This window comes from Triturus cristatus, chromosome 2_2, assembly GCF_964204655.1.
Source record: "Triturus cristatus chromosome 2_2, aTriCri1.1, whole genome shotgun sequence".
Taxonomy (NCBI): Eukaryota; Metazoa; Chordata; class Amphibia; order Caudata; family Salamandridae; genus Triturus; species Triturus cristatus.
The window spans coordinates 860780893-860803780 of record NC_140582.1 but is presented as its reverse complement, the minus strand read 5'-3'; the positions used below and the strand labels follow the sequence as shown (position 1 = coordinate 860803780).

The following is a 22888-nucleotide window of genomic DNA, read 5'->3' as shown; positions in this document are numbered from 1 at the left end:
TCTACGCCACTCTACGCCACTCCACTCTACGCCACTCTACGCCACTCTACGCCACTCTACGCCACTCCACGCCACTCCACGCCACTCTACGCCACTCTACGCCACTCTACGCCACTCTACGCCACTCTACGCCACTCTACGCCACTCTACGCCACTCCACTCTACCCCACTCCACTCTACCCCACTCCACTCTACCCCACTCCACTCTACCCCACTCTACGCCACTCCACGACACTCTACTCTAAAACATTCCACTCCATTCTATGACACTCCACAACAGTCTACAACACTCCAATCTACGCCACTCCACTTTGCGGCACTTCACTCTATGCCACCCTGCTCCACTTTACATCACACCACTCTGCACCACTCTACTCTACACCAATTCACTTCAGTCAACTCTGCTCCACAACACTCCACCCTAATCTGAAACACTCCACTCTACAACACTCTGTGCCATACTACAACACTATTCTCTACGCCAGTCCACTATGCATCACTCTATACCACTCTACTCCATGCCATTCCCCTCTACACCACAAACGTTTAGTCATGCTGAACAGCAGCCACACTGGTGTACAACATTGATAACACACATTGACGAAGCCAATAGCTCTTGCATAGGTGAGACTTATTGGCTTTGCCAATGATTTGTTTTATACCTTTCTCCTATCCCGAATACAGCACCCAGTCTGCACCCCTAGGAGAAGAGGGGAAGGGGAGAACCCGAGGCAGACTGTGGCAGGGCAGACACCGTTGTGGAAACCAAGAGGGAGTACCTGTTGTGATCAAACAAGCGTGCATAGGGAGGAAGCACTTGAGTGGGAGTGGGGAAGGGGCAAAAGTGCCTGATGGGGGGGATGAGGGGTATTGTCAGCAGCCATCCAGTGTACTACAGAGGTGAGGGACAGACACAATGGAGGCATATGTGGAGATTTCACTTTCCTCTGTCAGTGCAAAACGAGACTCCTTACTATGCTATCGTAAGAATGCGCTTGTCAGCTTGCATAGCAACCAATTGTGTGGTATACCTAGCTATGTCCCAAGTTCACATTTTTTTTTCTTTCTCAACAACTTGTTTTTTTTTTTTTACTCGTCCTTAGCCTCCCCCTAAAAAAAACTGTGCCTTGTTGAATTTGAAGTTGTAGGCTCAGAATAACTTGTACAATCGGAGTATGAGGAAGTGTTATAATGAACTACCGTCTACTTTGCCCCTGGTACTGAGTCTGCCCCTGCCTCTGCTCAGAGGCCAAGGACGATGCCTAGGCAGGAGCAGAGGACGAAGATGGCAGAGACCCAATCAAGGACCTGGAGAAATTACCACACAGACCTACAGATGGGGTACCAGAACTGATCTATCATTTGTCATCAAGAGTACTGGACCCATGCGAATTGAATTTGTTAAAAAAAAAGGCTTACCATTTGTGCCAACAACACGCCCAGACTTTGTAAAAACTAGATTATAATTGCTCCATTTTTCAGGACATTGCGTTTGAAAAGATTCTTTGCCAGGGAATTGAGTGAATTTTTTTCATTTTCATCTTAAGGCAGATTAACCTCATTAAGCCTCCTAGGAGACGTAGGGAAAATAAGAGTAACATGAATGCTTATTGAATTGTTGGTTTTATATTCCCAGAGTAAATACGAGGTATTTTTGTTAAGTGGTATGAATTTATGGTTGACAGGGCAGTACTTGTTTTCGCTCTACTTTTAGAAAGGTTACATTTTCTTGTCCTAACAATTTAAGTCACATGAGCGGTGTAGGTAGCAGTTGTTTTTTATTTTTTGCTCCCAGACAGTGAGACAAAGGGAAGATGGGTGTTGGCTGGATGAGCCACTCTGAGTTAACTAGGGAGAGTAACTGTCCCCTACCACACTTGTACATCACAAATGCACTGCCCGAGCACTCTCACAAATGTATTGTCACTAGTCTATTGTGACACCAGACAAGCTGGGGCCAGGACAGTGAGGAAGAGGATGCCTGACACCTCTAGAAGCTTCCTACACTTCATAGTGGGCACCAAATATCAATATTGGACCTCAGACCCCAACTCGTCAGTACATTTCTGCATCTGTGAGCTCTGCCAGGAAGAAAGACTGCTGTGCTGCTGAAAGGACTGCCACTCTGCTGGACTGCTGCTCTGACTTACTGCTCCCCTGCTGTGCTGACCTGTTGCCCGCTACCTTCTGGCCAGAGTGAGAAGGACTGGACCTGTATCTGTTGAACCCAGGACCCCAGACGGGCTCCAAGGGCTAGTTGGCTGGCTTCCTGACTAGACCATCAGGGACAGAAGGCTCAAACAGCCTTGAACCCAGAACCTGGACTCTGCTGTCTTGACTCCTACCCTGCCAAGTGATACCACCCCAGTCCTGGACCCTTGGAAGTGGGACTGAAGATGCTCTGCCAGCCCATTTGTGGATCCAGCAAAACCGATGCATCTCTTCTGCTGCACTGCGCACCCTCGAGCAGAACCAATGCATTACCTCTGCTGCATGGACTTTCGAGACGCAAGGACTTCACACCGCAGCCCCATCAGAACCGCTGCTGTGCAACTCATCCGTAATACAAGACTTCGCATCGCAAACCCTCGTTGGAGGGATCCTCGACAACAACGCAGGATCTCGCACCGCAGTCTCACAGCTCCTCGGAACCAACGCATAACCTTAGCTGCACAACAAATTATTGGCGCAGGACTCTGCAACTCTTCACAACCAGGATTTAAGGCATTCTTGTTCAGTGAGCCTAGTTGGATCCCTGTAGCTGGCCTGCACTCCATCGCGGTCAGCTTGAACTTGTGACTTTTTGTCCCAGGCTAGCAGGATCAGGTATCCCCAGATGCTCTTTGGCCTTTTTGGCACTATTTTCTCTAAAGTCTTGATTTATTTATTAAAATGTACTCTATTTTCTAACTTGAGGTGGGATTTTTCTTGTGTTGTGTTTTCACTTTATTGTTTGAAGTGCTGCATAAATACTTTACACATTTCCTTTAAGTTAAACCTTACTGCTCTGTGCCAAGCTACAAGGGGGTTGAGCACAGGTTAATTTGGGGTTTGCTTGTGCATCACAAGGATTGTGGTTGCTGCTTGAATAAAGGGATCATTCCCCTCCCCCCCCCCAACAAGTAACCCAATTTGTTACAGTAACTATAACTCACGCCATCCCAATGCATTGCTAGTTACCTCCAAAATGACGTTGCTCTTGACAATGTTCTATGACATCATTGATTATGTGATTGCAGCATCAGAAAGGAAGTCATTGATGAGATGAGTGTGCTTTCCTTGGTTGCAAGTTCTAGTTAATTTAGGCCATGAATTATAGTTACTTGAGATAACTAAAACTGGTGAATTTCAGTGATTTTGTTAGTTTAAATCAGTGTGTTTAAACTGTCATTTTCACCTAACTAAAACGTCACTTAAACATTTGTCTTTTCAAAGAGTATATTTGTGTCTTTTTTTACTTTTGACCTCTACCCAAGCCTGAACTCTAAAAACTCCTTACTTGCCTTTTCCTCTTCCCTTCCTTGAACCCTAAAAAACTGATATCTCCCTTTACTTCTACTCACCCCTAAACCTTAAAAAACCTTTACCACTACCCAACTGTAAACTATAAATATCCATACCCCATTTACCTCTTTCCACCCCTGAATGCTTACACTCTTACCTACCTTTATTTCTGTCCACCTCTGAACCCTAAACAACCTGTACATCCCTTTACATCTATCCACCCCTGACCCCTTAAACACCGACCTTAACACTAGCTACTCACCTCTCCTGCTTTGTAAAGACATGGGTTGTAAAGGCTCCTGCATTGCTGGACTTGGCATCTTTTTGCTTTCTGACCTCCCGGTTTTGACTCTGTTTTTGCTGGTTTAGTGTGTCTGCGCACTTTCTCACTGTTGTTCAGTGTTTAAGTGCAAGTGCTCCTGTTGTAAATTGTTGTTATGGATTGGTGATTCCATGATTGGTCATTTGATTTACTAGCCAGTCCCTAGTACAGTGCACTGTGAGTGCCCCAGGGCATGTAAATCAAATGCTGCTAGTGGGCTTGCAGCACTGGTTTGTGCTACCCATACAAGCAGCCCTTCAAAGGTAACTCAGACCTGCCACTGCAGTGTCTGTGTGTAGTCTTGTACTGCCATGTCAACTTGGCAAGTGCACCCACTTGCCAGGCCCTAACCTACCATTTTCTTACATGTAAGTCACCCCTAAGGTAGGCCAAAGGTTCCTCTGTGGGCAGCGTGAAGTGTATGTGAAAGGTAGGGCATGCCCTGGTGTGTGTGGCATGTCCTGATAGTGAAATACTGCCAATTTCGTTTTTAGGTCGAGCCTAGCACAGCTCGCATGCGCTGCTCTATGGGGAGGCTTCTTGTAAGCACTCCCAACTTCCTACAGACTTCTCCGTGTGATTTTGTTCACACCAACACATTTTATTGGCCATTGCATGTGGCTTTCATAAATGAAAACAGGCGAATGGCCAAAGGCGGGAGTATGTCCGGCCTTTTCTGTAAACGTTCACTCCCATGGCCTATGGGCCTCGGGAGCGAGCGGAGCGAACAGCGGCGAGCAGTGTGCCAGCTGCATTCCAGGATCAGGTTAGTAATTAACCCAGCGCGGTCACTTTCGCAACCACGCTTGTCTGCGCTTGTTTCAGTCTTCTTTTCCACCTAGTTTCTTTCCCCCTCCCACTCCATTCACGCGTGGGTTCCCCTCCCCTTCCAGCCTTTCTTGGACACCCTCCTTCGCCAGCCACCTTTGACCGATCTGTGTCCTTAATATCCCCTCTCCGTGTTTATCTTTAATATCTACTCCCTCCATTCTTTTTCTCTTCCCTTTTACCCTCCTCCTATTCCCCAGCCCCTCCATTCGCGTGCAAACCCTTTCCATCCTCCTTTACTTTCATCTCCTCTCTTAATGATCGTTTCTATCTCCCTGCCTCGTCTTTTCAGTTTTTCTCACCACTCTCACCCCTCCTCCCCGTCTCGCTATTATCCCGTCCACTCCAGTTTCTGGTTATCTGCGCACGTCATCAACCTCTTCCTCTCTTACACTAGACTGGTTTTGCCGGAGTTAGGCCCGTTCACTGCCCCCTCGTGACCTTTCTCCTGTTCTGCGGGTTATTCCCCCTCCTTGTGAGAAAGTGGAGGGGGGGGGGGCGTTGACGGATTGTTCAATCTTGCAGAGACATCAAGGCTGTCAAAATTTTGATCTTTCCAAACTTATCTTTGTAGGTAAATGCGGTACTTGTATTGTTATCCCCATCGCTGTTTTCTTGTTTTTTGTGTGTTATTCCTGCTTCTATTTCACGTTGTATCCTTCGCATTTTATATTTTTGTGCAGATAATTGATTTTTGATCGTTGTTTGCTTACTATTGTTACAAATGCAATAAGAATTGAGATACAGACTGTCCCTTGTGAGTATCTCGGGCGATCCTAGAGCCTCCCACCTTCAGTGTAAGTAGCGCACCCAGTCATGAGATCTCAACATGAGCCATACCTGCAGTATTTCACCCATTCGGAAATCTCAGTACCGTGCCAGGAGTGCGCTGACTGCCGAACCACGAAAAGGCCCGTCCCCTATGCTGACCCTTAAAAGACCCCCTTTATCCTCAAGAGTTCCCTCCAGACAGCGTGATGGAATATTGAGGGGAGCGTGAGCCCACCCACCAACCATGGTGGCCCTTCAGGAACAAAACCGCAATCCTGTCTTGGGAGGGAGCAACGCCAGGATGAGGTCCCTTCTAGGTCTCCCTGCAGGCGACGAGGACAGCTGCATCTTTCTCCGTGTACAGATTTCAAAATGGAGCCTCTTGTGCTAGCGGGTCACCCAGTCCATTGATCTCATGTTCACCCATCTGAGTTTAGAGTAGCTCTTCTAGGCCACAAACCTAGGTATGTCCTCTGAATGCTCAGGTACGTTAATTTAGGTGGGCCCAGTAACAGAAATTACGAAAACCTGGAAACAGGATTATTCCGGGCCACACAAAACGGGGTCACAGTGTTGAGATTCTAAAGTGTTCGAAGTCAGGTGTTTTCACCCAACTGAAAAATGTCAAGCTCTTTCGTATCAGTTGTATGTAGCTACTCAGTCCAGAGATTTCAGGCTCTCCCTCGGCAAGTTGGAGTAGCACGCCCAGTCCACATATGTGTCTGGTGTCAGGCGTAAGTAGTTCACTCTGTTTCAGAGATCTGGCGTGTGTAGGTGACAGCCTTGTTTTTCTGAGCAACACACTTTGATTAACCTACACATAGTTCTCAAAGTCCCTGTTAACATCTGTGTGTGATAAGACTCAACTCATTGTTAATACCTTGAAAATACAGATTTATTTAATTTTTCGAAAATGTATATAAGCACGAACAAGGCCCCAGTGGGCGTCGGAGCACCTTATGTATGCAGTTTAAAATATAATATATGCGAAAGATCCAGATGAAAGACCTAATTTCCTGTTTTACTTTGCTCCTGTCCCCCTTCCCGGCGTGTTCACTCTGCTCACGCCCCCTGCCCGCCATGTTCGCCATACTCCCGCCCCCTCCCGTTGTCTGCATTTCCTTTGCTCTATCAGCCATCCCACACCGTGACTCTGATCGCTATTTCTGTAGAGTGGCAGAGCACCCAGGATAATGTGCTGCATGACTAACCCCTTATAAGGTCCCAAAGGCGAGACCTATTGGCTATGCCAATGCTTGTTCACTATTGAAAGGCTATCTTGCCCATGGGAAAGCATGGAAATTAATGTATAATATCCTATAAATATAACTTCCCATTGGGACTGTTAGACCTCTCAGCCCTTTGGGTGGTCCCTCCTCATCATTATTTATTTTGTCCCACTTTTGCCTCAAACCCTATTATAATTTTTCCTTTTTGGGAACCACCAGACTTTTTAGTGTTGATGCAGGGTCAGGGAGCCATTTTCCCTACCCCTGGAACTTCTGTCTGAGGGCCTGAGACACAAAATGGTGGCCACCCATTGTCACCTGTGACATCACCAGAACCTCCTGGAACATTCTAGAACCCTGTGACAGTGGGAGGCAGTTTAGAATGTTGGGAGGCCATCTCAGAGTGGCAGTTGGCAACTGACTGAAGAAGAGAGAGGACAGAGATAGAAGGAGGTCGGAGTAAGGCAGCAGAGGTGGAAACCAGTGCTTGGAGTGGGGTCCAGAAACCCACCCTTGATGCTAGTCTCTACTGACCAAGCCCAGCCTAGAGCCCTGTGTGGGACCAAGACCAGAAGAACCATCTTAAAGGACTGAACATTTGAAACAGGCCTTAAAGAAGAAGAACAGCAAGTTCCTGACCTGTTCAGCAGTGTCCTCCTGGAGTCCTGACGTCGAGAAGCCTGGAGACCTGGGGCCGGAGGTAGAGAAGCGGCGCTGACAGAAAGCAGACGTCGTACCCGGAGCCGCCAGAGGTCGAGTGAGGGCGCCGACGGAGGTCGTGGAGAGGCACCGGAGGTCGAGTAAAGAGTCACCCGAGGTCGAGTGAGGGCGCCGACGGAGGTCGTGGAGAGGCGCCGGAGGTCGAGTCGGGAGTCACCCGAGGTCGAGTGAGGGCGCCGACGGAGGTCGTGGAGAGGCGCCGGAGGTCGAGTCGGTAGTCACCTGAGGTCGAGGTGAGGCGTCGACGGGGGAGTGAAGTCCGCCCACCGGAGTCGCCGGAGACTGAGGTGAAGCGCGCCGGAGGTCGGGAGTGGAGATCGCACTCCGGAGACACCAGGAAGTGGGGAGTCCGAGTCCCTGCGACGCCGGAAGGCGACATCGAGTCGAGGCCGCCCAGCGACATCGAGTCGAGACCGCCCAGCGACATCGAGTCGAGACCGCCCAGCGACATCGAGTCGAGACCGCCCAGCGACATCAAGTCGAGGCCGTCCAACGACATCGAACCGGAGCCGCCTCACGGCGTCGACACGGTGCCGAGCGGAGCCGATCATCTTGAAAAGGACAGTAAGTGGTAGAGGGGCATCTGAGGCCCCGTGGAGCCCTAAAAGACCATTCTAGGGCCTAAAGGGGTGTTAGAACCAGCCTGGGAGTGCCAGGGGTGAATTGAGACTGGTACAGTGACCTCCATAAAGGGTTGTGTAGTTTGGAGGGCCAGATCTTTAGGTTACTCTTGTTCTGCCTCAGCTTAGGCCCCAGCCTTGATCAATCTAGGTGGGACACCCCCATGCCATCCAAGTGTCCTTAAGTTGTGTATGGGCAAAGTAAGACCAAGTGACCTCAAGAAAATGATTTGAACTGTAACTGTCATTGATTGTTTTACCTTATTTATTGGAGGTGCTTTATTTATTGTCATCCACTAATTTATTCCTGCACTATATTTATTGTCTGACTGTATTTATTTGCCATCTGTATTTATTGCACATCTATTTATTCTTTGCTTAATGAGGACCTGAACCTATTTATTGAAATTCCAATGTAGTATTATTTATTTGACCTGCTCTTTTAAAGGAAAATCTTATGGTATTGTATTTGTTATGAAACCTGCAACTAAGAGAAAATAAGATAAAGACATATATATTTTCAACTTGACTTGCATTATTTTTACGGTGTAGTGTCGTTTTTGGAACGGATGAACGCATGGTTATTGTGTGGGTGTGACGTACGCTTAACACAGTGCCTGACCCCAACCGCTCGAGCCAAGCTACCATTGTGCTGGGAACCTGGTGACTGCTAACCCGGTTGCCCGGTTTCCAACAGGGACCAAATGGGAAAATAAAGTTTAGTATGCCTGAACTCAAAATCTAAAGATGCATCTTTTAGTAAAGGTGATTTTCGCCATTCTGTGTTTGAAAATACCACTTTTAGAAAGTAGGTATTTTCTTGCTTGGCCATTCTATGCGCCCCTGCTAGGATGTGGATTTACTGTCTTTCTTTGGAGTGACAGGGGATAGGGATGTGTAGTGGCTCCAGAGAGTCTGATGGGTCATTGCTAGTCTGAATAGACCCAGGCTGCATTTAGAGTAGTGGAAGGAGATTTCCTTACACCTGAATGGGCCTGATCTGCCTTCCACAATGCTGTCTCCACCCCCTGCCAGAAAGCTGGGCCAGAGAGGACAGAACTGGTTTGGACTAAGCACAGACCGTCACTGCCTGAGAGGACAAAGGAATTTGGGGTATAAATATTGGAGCACAGACCCCAGAACTTTAGAACTCTTTTTGACCAAGAAGAAGAGCTGGAGAAGCTGTGATGAGGGACTACCACTTTGCTGAGTGCTTTGCTGTGTTGGCCTGCAGTGACTGCTTCTGTCTTGGGCAGTGAAAAGACTGGACTGAACTTTCTGCAATTTCTTTTTGTGAGTTTCTCCAAGGGATTGATATAGAGCTTGCCTCCTGTTCAAGAAGTTTCAGGAACAGCAAAGACTTCAAGTTCTTCTACCCTCAGCACTGGGGACTGTGTGTTTTGTGCTGCAACAGAAGAAAAAGCAACCCAACGCTGTCTATGATGCCGCTGCAGACTCCGTGTCCTGAAGGCACCGCAGAGGACACCGCCACATGCCTACCGCAACCCTGCTCTCACCGCCGCCGCCACCTGATGCCACCACCGAGCGGCTGCTTGCACCGCGACCTGTGGGCACCTCACTCCACACCGCCTCGCTTCACGCCGTGGCCTTGGTATCCCTGACGCCGCCGCTCCATGCCAACATCGACGCCTCTGCTTGCCGCGTGGTTCGAGGGCACCGCTCGTAAGTTACACGACGTACTGTCCTCATCCCACACCGCAGCCTTGGCCCGCCGGCGCCATCGACTCCAGTTCATCAATCGACGACGGCGCTTCAGCATCTGACGCCGCTGCTTGTACCGTGACCTGCCAGCACCTCATCACTTCGCACCGCTTCCCTGCTCTCATGGACGCCACTGGACGACCGTCAGAGTGCCGCTGCCTGCACCTCAACCTGCGGGCACCACACGCTGCACTTCGCACCACAGCCCCGACGCCAGCGCTCCCGACTTCAACCCCGAGGAGTTCGATCTGCAACGAGTGCGACTTCAAGGGCCCGACGACTCCTGCACCGACCTTCAGAACCGACGCCTGCGGACGCTGGCCTTTCGGGTCTCATCGAGAGGTCGCCAACGCCTTTCATCTCTACAGGTACTGTTTTGCGGGTCTTACCGACACAGCAGCTGGCCTGTGAAGCCGTGGTCAGCCAGAACTGTTTGCATTCGTTGTTCACGATGCCGTGATAGCCCCAGAGAGAGCTATCGACTTCAAGGAATTGTATTTCAAGTAGATTTTGATTACTGAAGATTTCTGAGAACTGTATGGCAGATATTTATCGTTTTTGGTCATGTTTTAAGTATATAAAATATTTTTCTGAACTGTATCCTTTTGTAGTGTCTTCACTGTATTACTGTTGGTTATGTGCAAATGTGTTACACACTGGCTCTAAGATGAGCCTGACTGCTCGTGCCAAACTACCAAGGGGGTGAGCAAAGGTTATTTTAGGAGTGTAACTCCCTTATCCGGACTAGAAAGAAGGGTCCCTACTTGGACAAAGGTGCAAACCCTTGCTAACTAGAGAACCCCATTTCTAACATACATTATAAAAGGTTTGTGGTAAAAGTAGGTTGTTGTAAAAGTGCAATGTAAAAGTAACATACCCATGTTAATGTATTGCAAATTCCCTCTGAGTGCTTTGACATCCTAATGGCACTCAACCTGGGGCCTCGTACCTCCCTGTGGTCGTAGAACTCTTCGATGACTTTCGATAAGCTTATAACATATGGTTGAGATGTGCTTCATTGCCTATGTAGCACGCCACACATATAATCGATGATTGCTTGCACAGCACAAGCACACCCTGCCATTGTGGTTTTGCATCACCTTGGGACACGGCTGGTTTCTGTCTTATTGACTTTGTTTTACTCAGCACTCAGCATCAAGAGATGGGTAAAGGAAATCTGAATTATTCACAAGACAAGGGACTGCTGAATACCCTTTAGAAAAGGGCTGTAAAGCAATTCACTCTTATTAATAGCGTGCCGATTCCTGATTGTTTTGCTACAGAATCGTTCAGAATTGGTATGTAATTAATAAAGTTTCTAGCAATTTATATTTATCAATGTTTACTATGACATCACAAAGATGCAGCTGCCAAATCGCACAGTTGCACCCTACCTATACGTAGTGAGGCGGGCTTTGTTCTGGCACTGGCTGATGTTGGGGTATGTCTTCTGCCGAGAAGTAAATATGGCACTACAGGCTGAAAGCATATCAGAGGTGAAGTTCAGAATGACACAAGTAACACATTGGGAGAGAGGAGCACAGCACAGACCGCTGACCATTTTTATGGTGTGAAAAAGGCTGCTTTATTGAAACAGGTGCACATTACCACTTATTCCTGGGCAAACTGCCTTATAAAACTGAAACCTCTCTAAACATCAAATGAACTATCCAATATCCTACCCTCTTCTCTACAGTCTCACCCACATACCCCACCCCACTGGTATCTCATTTCTATTGAAGATCATTTCAACAGTTTCAACCTTAATGTTCCCTACAGCCTATGACTGCAAGTATTAACCTCTAAGCAACTAAACGTCCTATCCTTAACCTTGAACTTCCTGCCTACCCTCCTTGGCCCTGCCACTCAGACTTCTGTAACCTACTGCAAAACTTTCCAGGTCACCGATAAGCACCTGTCTCAAGCGACAACCGTACAACAATAACCACCCCCTGCGCACATGTCCCAACAATGAGGCCAAAAGAAAGAGCACCATGAAACACAAAAGATAAATTAAAGGGATTGGCGGGTGGGAAAATTGTCCCCCACTGACTTCCTTCCACCAGGTCACCTGTACTTTAAATGGTGTCCGGTAGCCCAAAAAGAGCCTCTATACACCCATTGGGCTTTAATAGGCTGCACAGTAGCTCAAACAAAATGGGAGTCTCATGACTGCACCACTCTCCCAATATCCCCGGGTGGGGGCGGTAGACCTCCCTGTGGTCGGTAGCTCCACAAACCGCCATTGTTAACAGCCTGCAGACATCTGCAAATATATGGAATGAAGTGAGGACTGCTAGCATCTGCAGAAATCCCTGCTTGTCTGGCTCCCTGACGGCGCCACAAGACCTGCTATGTACACATGCACACATACTTGTCATGTGACATGTTTCATTGTGGATGTATGTGTTGCTTTCCCTAACGGTCTTTAGATGTAATAGAATACGTGCCCTCAGGGACATTAGCGCGTCATTTCACCTGATGTGACTAACAAACATTATAGCTGATCTCCAAAGCAGGTGCATCTTTCTTCTTTTGACAACACTATATTGAGATATAGTGCAGGTTAGCCAAGTACACATTACAGCATATGTTTTTGAACTGAAAATTATTTTTGTTATGTGTTAAAGATGCATAAATGATCAGTCAAGTCAAGTTGTATTTATTCGATCTTCCAAGGACTGATCATAAAAGGTACACACAGTAAAAGAAAAAAACTAAATTTGTTATAGACACACGTATTAAAAAATGACAACCACATAATTAAAGATAGGACAAGTCCTGGGAAAGTCCATGTCTTGTAAGTTAGAAACTACCACATTTTTAAACGTATAGACTCCTCGTGTTAATAAACGATAAGTAAAGTACCGGTGCAAAAAGGACTAATTTGGCATCAAAGTGACAGTGCAAGAGTTCCAGTTCCGATTCCAGGGAGCTACAACAGGGTGGCAAATGATTAAAAATGATTACAAATTGACGTCCGCAATGGACATTTAAAAAACATATCAGAGACAAGCAGCTACAAAAGTCCTCCCCGCGGAACCGCCGCACTCTTGCTGAGGACAGTCGTATGAATGACAATGATTGACCTATGCATACCTTGCCTCGCTTCACAGTAATGTGCGTCACTCGGCACACACCCTGTCGGCCCCGTTTGCTGTAATTATTCATGTATATTGCTATACGTTCTTTCCTGCTGCTGCTCTCCTCTACAGTTTCTCATTATGGTTTAATCTTGCATGCCCAATCCCGTGCTACAGGACTATGAGACAATCTACCTATACCCTGTTCAACTGGCTCATTGTAACGATGCCTGCACATGGTTGCACGTATTGCCCTTAATTCGCCTCACTCTGAAGCCTATAACTCCTGGCCACCCTGCCCGCGTGGCAAGGGGTAATTGGTCGAGCCCCCCCCGAGGGATAATTCCCACACCTGCATTACTCTCTCCGAGTTTGGGCTCCCTGGGTGGGGGTGGTTCAAATACTCAACCTATTTGGGGGGTTGGAGTGGGTGGCAGGAGGATTTGGGTTTTAAGCTCAGGGTTCCAACCTTGGCACCCTATTGCTGGGGGTTTGTTTTGTCATCATCTTTGTACTGTTCTTGGCATGGTACTGTCTCCATACATCCCACAATGTTCTACATCTTCCGACACAGGTTTTTCCTACTGGTCCGCTGACCACAAACTTCACATCACTATCTCCCTTCGTCTGCTGCATGACTGACACCACCACCTTCTTGACATGGGACATAAGGACGCTGAATGACTGTCGGAAAGCACGCCTCAATCAATCAATCAATCAATGCATTTGTTGAGTGCACTACTTACCCGTGAGGGTCTCAAGGCGCTGGGAAGGGGGGGGCGGGGGGGGGAGGGGGTGCTCTGCTACTGCTCGAACAGCCAGGTCTTGAGAAGTGTCCTGAAGGTCAGCAGGTCCTGGGTCTGTCGTAGGCGGATGGGGAGGGTGTTCCATGTCTTGGCGGCGAGGTGGGAGAAAGATCTGCCGCCGGCGTTCACTCGTCGTATGCGGGGGGCGGTGGCGAGGGCGAGGTCAGCGGAGCGAAGCTGGCGAGTCGGCATGTAGAAGGAGAGTCGTTCATTGAGGTATGTTGGTCCGGTGTTACACGTGGGAGGCCAGCGCCCTGGGGATCTTCCGGGCACGTAAGCAACACAAGGTGCAGACTCGTTTTCTTTCCCTCACGATGCTATTGGCCAAATGCAGCATCGCCATGCACTGGCGATCCCCCACCGGCCCTCCACGGGCAGCTTGGGTGGGAGCAACACATAAATGGGCGGCAGCAGAGGAGGAGACATTGCGGGAGGAGGAGGTGAGAGGGGTCCGCAAGAACCCTATATCTATGGAATGGGCCATGTTGTTATATCGAGTCAAGCAGTGGACCCCTGGCGAGCACCCTACAGATGACACACCCACACCATTGGCCCCGATAGAGAAGTCTCAAACAGCCTGATAGTACATACAATTACGGTTGCCGGTCAACCCTAAGAGGAGGTCCAAGCACAATTCATTGAGGCGCTACACCCACACGACAGCCCGTGCACTCGGTTACGAGGTCCGGAGGTGAACTTCCATGCCCTTCCCCTAGTTTACACCTGTGTTACACCCCAGTTCAAGGGACATATTGTCCATCCGAACCCCTAGGGTACACACATTGTCTCGTACTTGATCGCATCATCTTTCTACCGATTCTACGGCAGGTTCTACAGCTGATGTGTGATACCGCATACTGTACTTTATGCCATAATTATTGGACGGACTTGAATGATGTACGGTATTAAAAATGTGAAAATGTCAATAAAAATGTTACAAAAAAAAAAATGTTGGTCCGGTGTTGTGGAGTGCTTTGTGAGCGTGGGTGAGGAGCTTGAAGGTTATCCTCTTGTTGACGGGGAGCCAGTGCAGGTCTCTCAGGTGGGATGTGATGTGAGCGTGGCTGGGGATGTCGAGGATGAGGCATGCAGATGCGTCCTGTATGTGTTGTAGTCATTTCTGGAGTTTGGCCGAGGATCCCACGTAGAGTGCGTTGCCGTAGTCCAGTCTGCTGCTGCCGAGGGCCTGTGTGACCGTCCTTCTGGTTCCGGTGGGGATCCATCTGTAGATCTTGTGGAGCATGCAGAGGGTGTTGAAGCAGGAGGAGGAGACGGCGTTGACTTTACATTCATTTACAGCGATGAGTCCAGGATGACCCCCAGGTTGCGTTTGTGGTCAGTGGGCTTCGGTGCAGCTCCCAGCGCGGCCAGCCACCAGGAGTCGTCCCAGGCGGAGGGGGTGGAGCCAAGGATGAGGACTTCCGTCTTGTCTGAGTTCATTTTCAGGCGGCTGTTCTTCATCCATTTGGCGACGGCCTTCATTCCTTCGTGGAGGTTGGTTTTGGCGGTGGTGGGGGCCTTGGTGAGGGAGAGGATCAGCTCCGTGTCGTCGGCGTATGAGATGATGTTGAGGTTGTGCGATCGGACGATGTTGGCGAGCGGTGCCATGTAGACGTTGAAGAGTGTCAGACTGAGGGATGATCCTTGGGGTACGCCGCAGATGATCTTGGCGTCTTTAGATCGGAATGGAGGGAGGTGGACACTCTGGGATCTGCCGGTGAGGAAGGAGGTGGTCCAGTCCAAGGCTTTGTCGCGGATCCCTGCGTTGTAGAGGCGTGTGCGTAGGGTGTGGTGGCAGACAGTGTCGAAGGCGGCCGAGAGGTCCAGGAGGTTGAGGGCCGCGGTTTCTCCGTTGTCCAGCAGGGTCCTGATGTCGTCGGTGGCGGCGATGAGGGCTGTTTCGGTGCTGTGATTGCTGCGGAATCCGGATTGGGACGGGTCCAGGATGATGATCTCTTCGAGGAAGGAGGTCAGTTGTCTGCCTCATGCACACCTCATCAGATAACGTGGACACTTGTTTCCTCCAAGAGACACACCTCCTCCCCGCCACCTTATGCAGATTGCGTTCCTGTCACTGGGGGGAAACCTACACTGCATTCTACTCCAATTACGTATGCGGCGTCACTATCCTCTTCAGGAGGGGCCTTCCCTGGCATGGCACTCACTTCTTCATTGATACCGAGGGTCGCTACGTGATCCTTGCTGGCACCCTCTACAACCAGCCATTGATACTAGCGGCACTCTGTGGCCCCAATGTTGTTGACCCTAGCCTTTTCACCCAAGTGTGGCATACCATATCCTCTCTGGGACCTTACTCTTTGATATGGGGGCGGTGATTTTAAAATTGCATCCTTGCTGGCTCTCGGCCGCTCGGGGGACCGTATCCAGCACCCACAGGCCACAGCCACACTACACTCCGTCCTAGAGGATAACTCCCTAGTGGACACCTGGCGCCACGCCCACCCTGATGGGCGTGAAGGTTCTTGCGTATCCGGCTCGCGAGGTTCTTGGTACCGCATCGATCTATGGCTTGTGACTCGTGACGTCGCCTCTTGGTCACCTCTGTGGACCACCTGGCCCGTACATTATCGGATCATGACCCGGTGCGCCTGTGTATGCAATTCCCTCATACTCTACACTGCATGTTTGCATGGCGCCTACCCCCAACTCGCTTTGGGACGCTGCTTTCCACGAGGAGATTCAGGGCGCCATCATAGACTACTTTAAGCACAACACCGGCTCTCCTGACTCACCCTTGACACTCTGGGAGGCCTTCAAGGCCATGATTTGGGGGGAATGCATTGCCAAACAGGCAGGGGTGTTCAAGTCCAGCAGAGGAACCCTCAAACGCATGGAGAAAGACATCAAAGCTCTAGATTTTCAACAATCTCAGAATCCCAGCCCCACCACCCTCGCCTCCATCAGAACTAAACTCGCGGAGTTCCACGACAAGGCAGACAAATGTTATATTCCTCAGCAAAGAGGTCTGTGCTTGCCGCTACGGAGAGGGCGATCGCCCCAGCACGACCCTTGCAAACCTACTAAGACAGCCACACACATCTTCCTACATCACTGCCCTTAGCGATGAGGCTGCCAGCAGGACTGCCTCCCCAGGCAATATCATCGCCAGGGTTTCCTCTTTCTATGCCCAGCTCTATACTGCGGGTGAGCCCACACCCTGGGAAGCCCTGGAGCAATACTTCAATACGATCGAGCTCTTATGGCTCGGCAACGGGCACTGCGAATACCTGGACGAGCCATTCACCCCCGAAGAAATTACCAAGGTTATTGCAGGTCTGCCGGGCGACAAAACACCTGGCTCAGATGGGCTCACACCCGGGTTTTACAAAGAGTATGCGTCTCTTCTCGTTCCACATCTAGCTTAGATGTACAACGATTCTCTTGCCTTGGGGCAGATTTACCCCTTCTCTTCGCAATGCCATGATCTCTCTCCTCCTTAAGCCTGACAAATCTCCCGAGAGCTGCGACTCCTATCGCCCCCTATTCCTAATTAATACTGACAATAAGATTTATGCCAAACTGTTAGCCAATCACCCCTTCCCCCTCATGTCATTAATCGCTCGTCCCGATCAGTCGGGGTTCATCCCTGGTCGTGCCACTTTGCATAACCTACGCACCATCTTCTCTGTTATTCACCAAATTAATCCCACCTTGCCTGCAGTGGCTGCCCTCCTGAACGCCACTAAAGCTTTTGACACCCTGGAATGGCCCTTTCTTTTTTACCTCCTTCCTCGACTGGGCTTCAGTCCGAGCTTTGTTCAAATGATTCTGCTTCTTTATACACTCCCGACAGCGTGCATCAGGATTAACTGGCAGGTTACTGACCCCATAGCTATTACGAGGGACACCAGGCAAGGATGCCCCCTGTCCCCTATGTTATTCGCCATCGCTATGGAGCCTTTGGCAGCATGCCTATGCCAGCACCACACCAATCGGGGCATCAGCTTTTCATCTCATGCCCTAGTAACCTCGATGTACGCGGATGATGTAAAGATATACATCCGGGAACCACAGGATTGACCTGGCTCCCCTGACTAGGAAGGTGATCCGCTTCAGCTGCCTCTCTGGGGTACAGGCTAACTGAAATAAAACTGCCCTTTTCCCGCTCACAGGTGCTACCAAGCGGTTTCCAACGGACTATCCGTTCCTTTGGGCGACAGGTACCACCAGATACCTGGGCATTTGGCTAAGCAGAGATATGGACGAGCAGAGGAGGTCTAATTTCGGCAAGGCTATGGACTGGCTCAAAACTAAAATACACACTTGCCAAAAACTCCCCCTCTCGCTGGCCGGCTGCATCCCAATTGCTAAGATGGTCGTGCTACTGAAATTGTTATACTTATTTTTAAATGTTCCTATTCCACTTTCATCACAATTGTTTAACAGACTACGTTTAAATATTATTACACTGATCTGGGCAGGACGCCAGTCCCTCATTGCTTATGACGTCTTGACACTGCCTCTAGTCTGCGGCAGAATGGGAGCCCTCGATCTCAGGCTCTACGCGCTATGTGCCCAAGCCAGTTTTCTTTATTTTTGGATCCATCCAACGCCCTTCCAGCCACACGTGACGGTCGAGACGGATCTGGCCTCCCCCTGGCCATTGCAGACCGTGCTGTTTTTTACCACACAGGAACCCCCGTATCGAGGTCGACACGGTGGAATGCATGCGTTGGACCTGGGATGGACTTCGCAGGTACGCTAGAGCCAGAGATCGTTTTGCACCTTCAGTGCAACTTGCCAGTTAACCCCTCATTCACTCCGCTCCAGACTCCTTGCATGGCTCGCCGTGCCGCGTACTTGGGTATCCGTACCAACGCTGACCTTTACCCCAATAACCACTTTCTCACTATTCCAGACGATGCTGCACCACTGGACAAATTGCTCTATTATCTGGAGAGGGCCACATGTAAAAACATCAATCCTGCCTTCCCACTCGCTCCCCAGCCTAACACCGTGCTCGAATATATTCACTCCTCCGCGCAAACTGGTCACAAGGCTATACGCTCTCACACTGGCTGCCTCCCCCATAGACACTGAACCCGCTCGCAATGCATGGGGCACAGATCTAGTTGGTGGTCTCTCTCTCGTGCAGTGGCAATACTACTGCAACCAAACTATACCCTTCTCCCCGAAATATCGACTATGACTCATTCATGTCAAATATCTACACCGACTTTACCTCCCCCCGTTATGCTACACAAGATGGGGCTGCTGTACAGCGACAGATGTGCACGCTGATCGTCCCCTTGGGCCGGTTTTGTACATCTAGCTTGGTCGTGCCCTGGGGTTTCCAGCTTTTGGTTGGAGGTGTGCATTATAATTAGTGACATCACCCAGGAGCCCAAAGCCCCCGATTTCCCCCTCCTGTGCCTTCTGAGGCATGTTAAAGACATTTCAGACTCTAATCGCAAACTAACCGCCATGCTGCTAGTGCTCGCCGGGTGGCAATCACTGGGCCGCAGAATGGTGCCGCAGGTCAAACATTGGCTAGCCGACGCTGCCCACTGCCAGACGCTCTTGGGGGAATTCTGGGACCTGATGCCTGTGGCGAACAGACCTCCAAATATATGGCCCCTCTCATTTCCTAACTCCACCGTTTGGTTAACCCTGATGAACCCACAGGCAGCTCCTCCGTCACTGACGCCCAGACCACGGAGGATGGCCTTGATAGGACTGACCCTCAACGCCTGACCGATTACCTACATACAACATTGCCAAACCGGCCCCAACTCCCCTTTCTGCTGTGACGTACTGTGGTGTATATTGGTCAACATACCTGGAGCAGTGTCAACTATACTCGTGCTTGTAATGGATTACACGCCCATTTTTTCCCGCAAGCTGAACGTCCGCCCCAACAGAAACCGATGTTTTCTCCAGGTTGTGTGCATTCTCCAGAGCTCCCAAAACTGACTGAGGCTGAAAGGTCATGATAGAAGTGCCTTAAGAATGTAACCAGGCCCACGTCAACACCCATGCTCTCTAAGACGACCCACAGCTTTGAACGGGAAACATAATCAAAAGCGCTGGACAGGTTCATAAGCGCCAAGCGATCTGTTCATTGCCATTATAAGCACCTCGTCGGTGTGATTGAGACCTCATCCCTGGCACAATGTGGCTGGCACACGTTGAACTTAGTCTCTGATTATGGTCTTACTGTACTGGCAGTGTAGCGGTGGGCCTTTTGTTGGAGGTTAATACCTTAATATTTTCCAGTCACCATGTTCTTTTAAGCCGTTACTTTGCACTTCATTAAAATATGCCATATATCTTCGCGTGTGCGAAATAACAGTTTGTGTGTGTTTAAAAAAAAAAAATAATATTTTGATACGATTTGTGAAATTGTCGAGTTTTTTGTATCATAAACCGGTAGATCACATGATCTAAAATACGTTTTGCAGGATAAGCACCCTGAAAAACACTTGTGGCAGGAAAAACAATCACAAATTGCATCGACATACGAAGTCGACAACTTTGCATTTCACAAAATTGTCAGTTTAACTCAACTTCACCAGCGGTATTTTAATTCCCATTCTCCTCTGTATAACGCCTTCCACGTTGTTCAGGGTGTTTGTTCGTTTTGAATTTTGCTGCAAGTGAAACATTCATTACAGTATTGTCAAGAAGTGTGGGTTTCATCTAAATATGTATGTTTACATTCTTTCAGGACCTCCAATAGCACTCAAACGCTGTCATCGTGCCATACCATGGAGCCTTGTGCACCAGATGAATTTTTCCAAGCTCTTAATCATGCAGAACAGACTTTTAAAAAGATGGAGAATTACCTAAGGCACAAACAGTTATGCGACGTGGTATTAGTTGCTGGGGACCGCAGAATTCCAGCTCACAGGTACTAATTTTAAAAATAATTCCTCCAATTAAATGCAACTTTGATGCAGCTCAAAATGTCATTCCTGCTGGAGAAATAGCATGCTTAGAGACAAAACTTTGCCACATCAAAAGCTATACTTAGTCCGAAATCAGCAAACTAAACATAATCTTCACTCCTTTTGTCCTCTGCATTCTGATGAGATTGCTACCTACTAACGTGTGGTGCTGTGTGCAGTGTAAGTGGTGCGCATAATGAATCTTGTTATGTGTAAGTGAGCAGTCCCACATGCATATTATAGAATATTAACTATGTCTGGTGCCTTGATCTATGCGAGAGTGAACATGATGTGAATGTGTGTGGACATGCCTGAAAATGTTGGAGAGATTGCAGGGAACCTTTGTAGAGGCCGGGTACAGGCTATGGTCCTTGGTGTGGGTTGCATTAAACCAGATAATCTACCTGCTGCCTTCTGCTTTGTGCTTTCCTTGCAACACAATTTTGTTTTGGCAAAGAGTTTGCAGCAGTGAATCCAAGTGGCAGCAGTCAGGTTGTAGCACACATTCTAATATGTGGAAAGGTCATCAGAATTGTTTCCAGGTGTTTCGGAGGTTGCTTGGAGATCTATCATTGAAGTAGAAGCATCGAAGATTGTTTTGATAACATTTGTGAAGATTCTAACGCTACTTGGTAAAGGAGCTGATGGAACAATATTAGAGGGTGTTGCTTGATGGACTCTGGACGGACTGTCCGCAACAAGCTTATATCATACTTTTTGTGGCTGCTCTGGGTAACCTGGCAGCATCCATATTGTAATTTTAAATGACATTTGGTGAACACTGATGTATCATGGCACTTGGCTGGGAGCTGTTTGCCCGCTTGAGGTACCCGGTTGATGTTCCAGCACTTTCCATCGCTGTGAAGGGAGGCTTCGTGCAGGGAGATGTTTGCTGCGAGAGGTAGCCTGTCTGAGTACTGGCATTGATCTCCTGTTTAACTCAACAGCAGTGGCGGCTAGTGACATTTGCAAGTGGTGAGGCGTAAAATTATTCTCATACTGCACTGCAGCGAGTGAGCGTAGCAACCTACAGGGAATTCAGGGGGGTTCGCCCCCCGAGAAAATTTTGAAAAAAGAGTGGACAAATGGTACATTTTCAAGCAAATTTGAGAAAGCAGAAAGGTTAATAAAGCAATTGTGAAAGTGGTTATTACATTAATAAAGAGATGTCATATAACCTAGATAGCTACTTATTCAGTATAGCTACATTCAGAATATAAGCAATGTTCATTCGCAAAACCGTGAACCTGTTTTAATAACTGTTGTATTCCTGGCATCACAATATGGATTTTATTTTAAATAAAGTATTGCTTCTATGTTTATGCAACTGAAATACATTTAAGCTGTCATCAACATTTACAAAACATGTGAGACGGTCATAAAGTAGTACGGACATTAAATGGGCAAGCAATAAATAAGGTGATGTGAGTGATGCACAAGGCCATCTAATACCGTTCATGGTGAAGTTGGGTTTAACAGTATTTTTTTAAACAACTAGCTACTGGTCTTGGGAGAGAAAATAAAATTATGCGCAATTATAACAGGCAAAATATTAGCTAGATATTAACATTGGCTAGAATTACACATTTCAAAAAATCGTCAGTTTCTGATGGATACATCTGCCAGTGGATTCCTCACCTTGTGATTCCTCACCTGGTGAATATCCCCTGCGCCAGCATTCCACAGAATATTTTCCCCAGCTCTCCATGCCGACGTGGACGTCATAATACCTCTGCTCGCGACTCCGTATGACGTCACCGGAGCCATAAGAGAGCCACGTCGGCGTGATGACCTCAGTTCCCTTTTTTCCGCGTCATCGACGTGTAACTGTTTTCCAGCACTCTCCTGCTACTTTGTAGTCTTCTTGTGGGTTACTGTTTCTGGATTTGCCATGTCTCTGACGAGGAAGTCAGGTTTCAAGCCATGTAGGGAATGTGGGGGTCGCATGTCCATCACTGACGCCCACGAAGATTATTTATGGTGTCTTTCATCGGATCATGATGTGGACGACTGTTCCAGCTGTAGAAAGATGAATCCCAAGGCCCTGAAAGAGAGGGATGCGAAGCTTTTCATGGCCAAGGCGAAAAAGGATAGCAGAGGTAGGAAGAAAGAGAAGTCGAAGCTGGAGTCGTCGACTTCGCACTCTTAGAAGTCGAGAAGGCACAAAAAGAAGAGGAAACATAGCTCTCGGCGCCGATCGTCGAAGAGTAAGGCTTCGAGGTCGCCGTTGCCTCGACGTCGAAGTAAGGAATTCATTTCTCCTTCGCCTTCCCCTTCTCCTTGTGTGTCTCCAGAGAAGACATCTTCGCCAAAGTTGACTCCGGCGCAGTCTCCGGCGCCGGTGGATTCTCCAGCTTCCGACGTCGAGCCGGAGC

General features: G+C 48.6%; 1 protein-coding gene across 17 annotated transcripts in view; it reads left to right on the top strand.

The window, feature by feature from the left end:
• KLHL5 (kelch like family member 5) overlaps positions 1 to 22888 on the top strand; it is a 592018-nt gene that overhangs the window by 155182 nt on the left and 413948 nt on the right. For all 17 annotated transcript variants that reach the window (XM_085642266.1, XM_085642267.1, XM_085642263.1 and 14 more), the window contains one exon: positions 20294 to 20476. In XM_085642266.1, the coding sequence (XP_085498392.1) occupies positions 20334 to 20476 (143 nt within the window). In that variant the 5' untranslated portion in view covers positions 20294 to 20333. The remainder of the gene's footprint in view (positions 1 to 20293; positions 20477 to 22888) is intronic.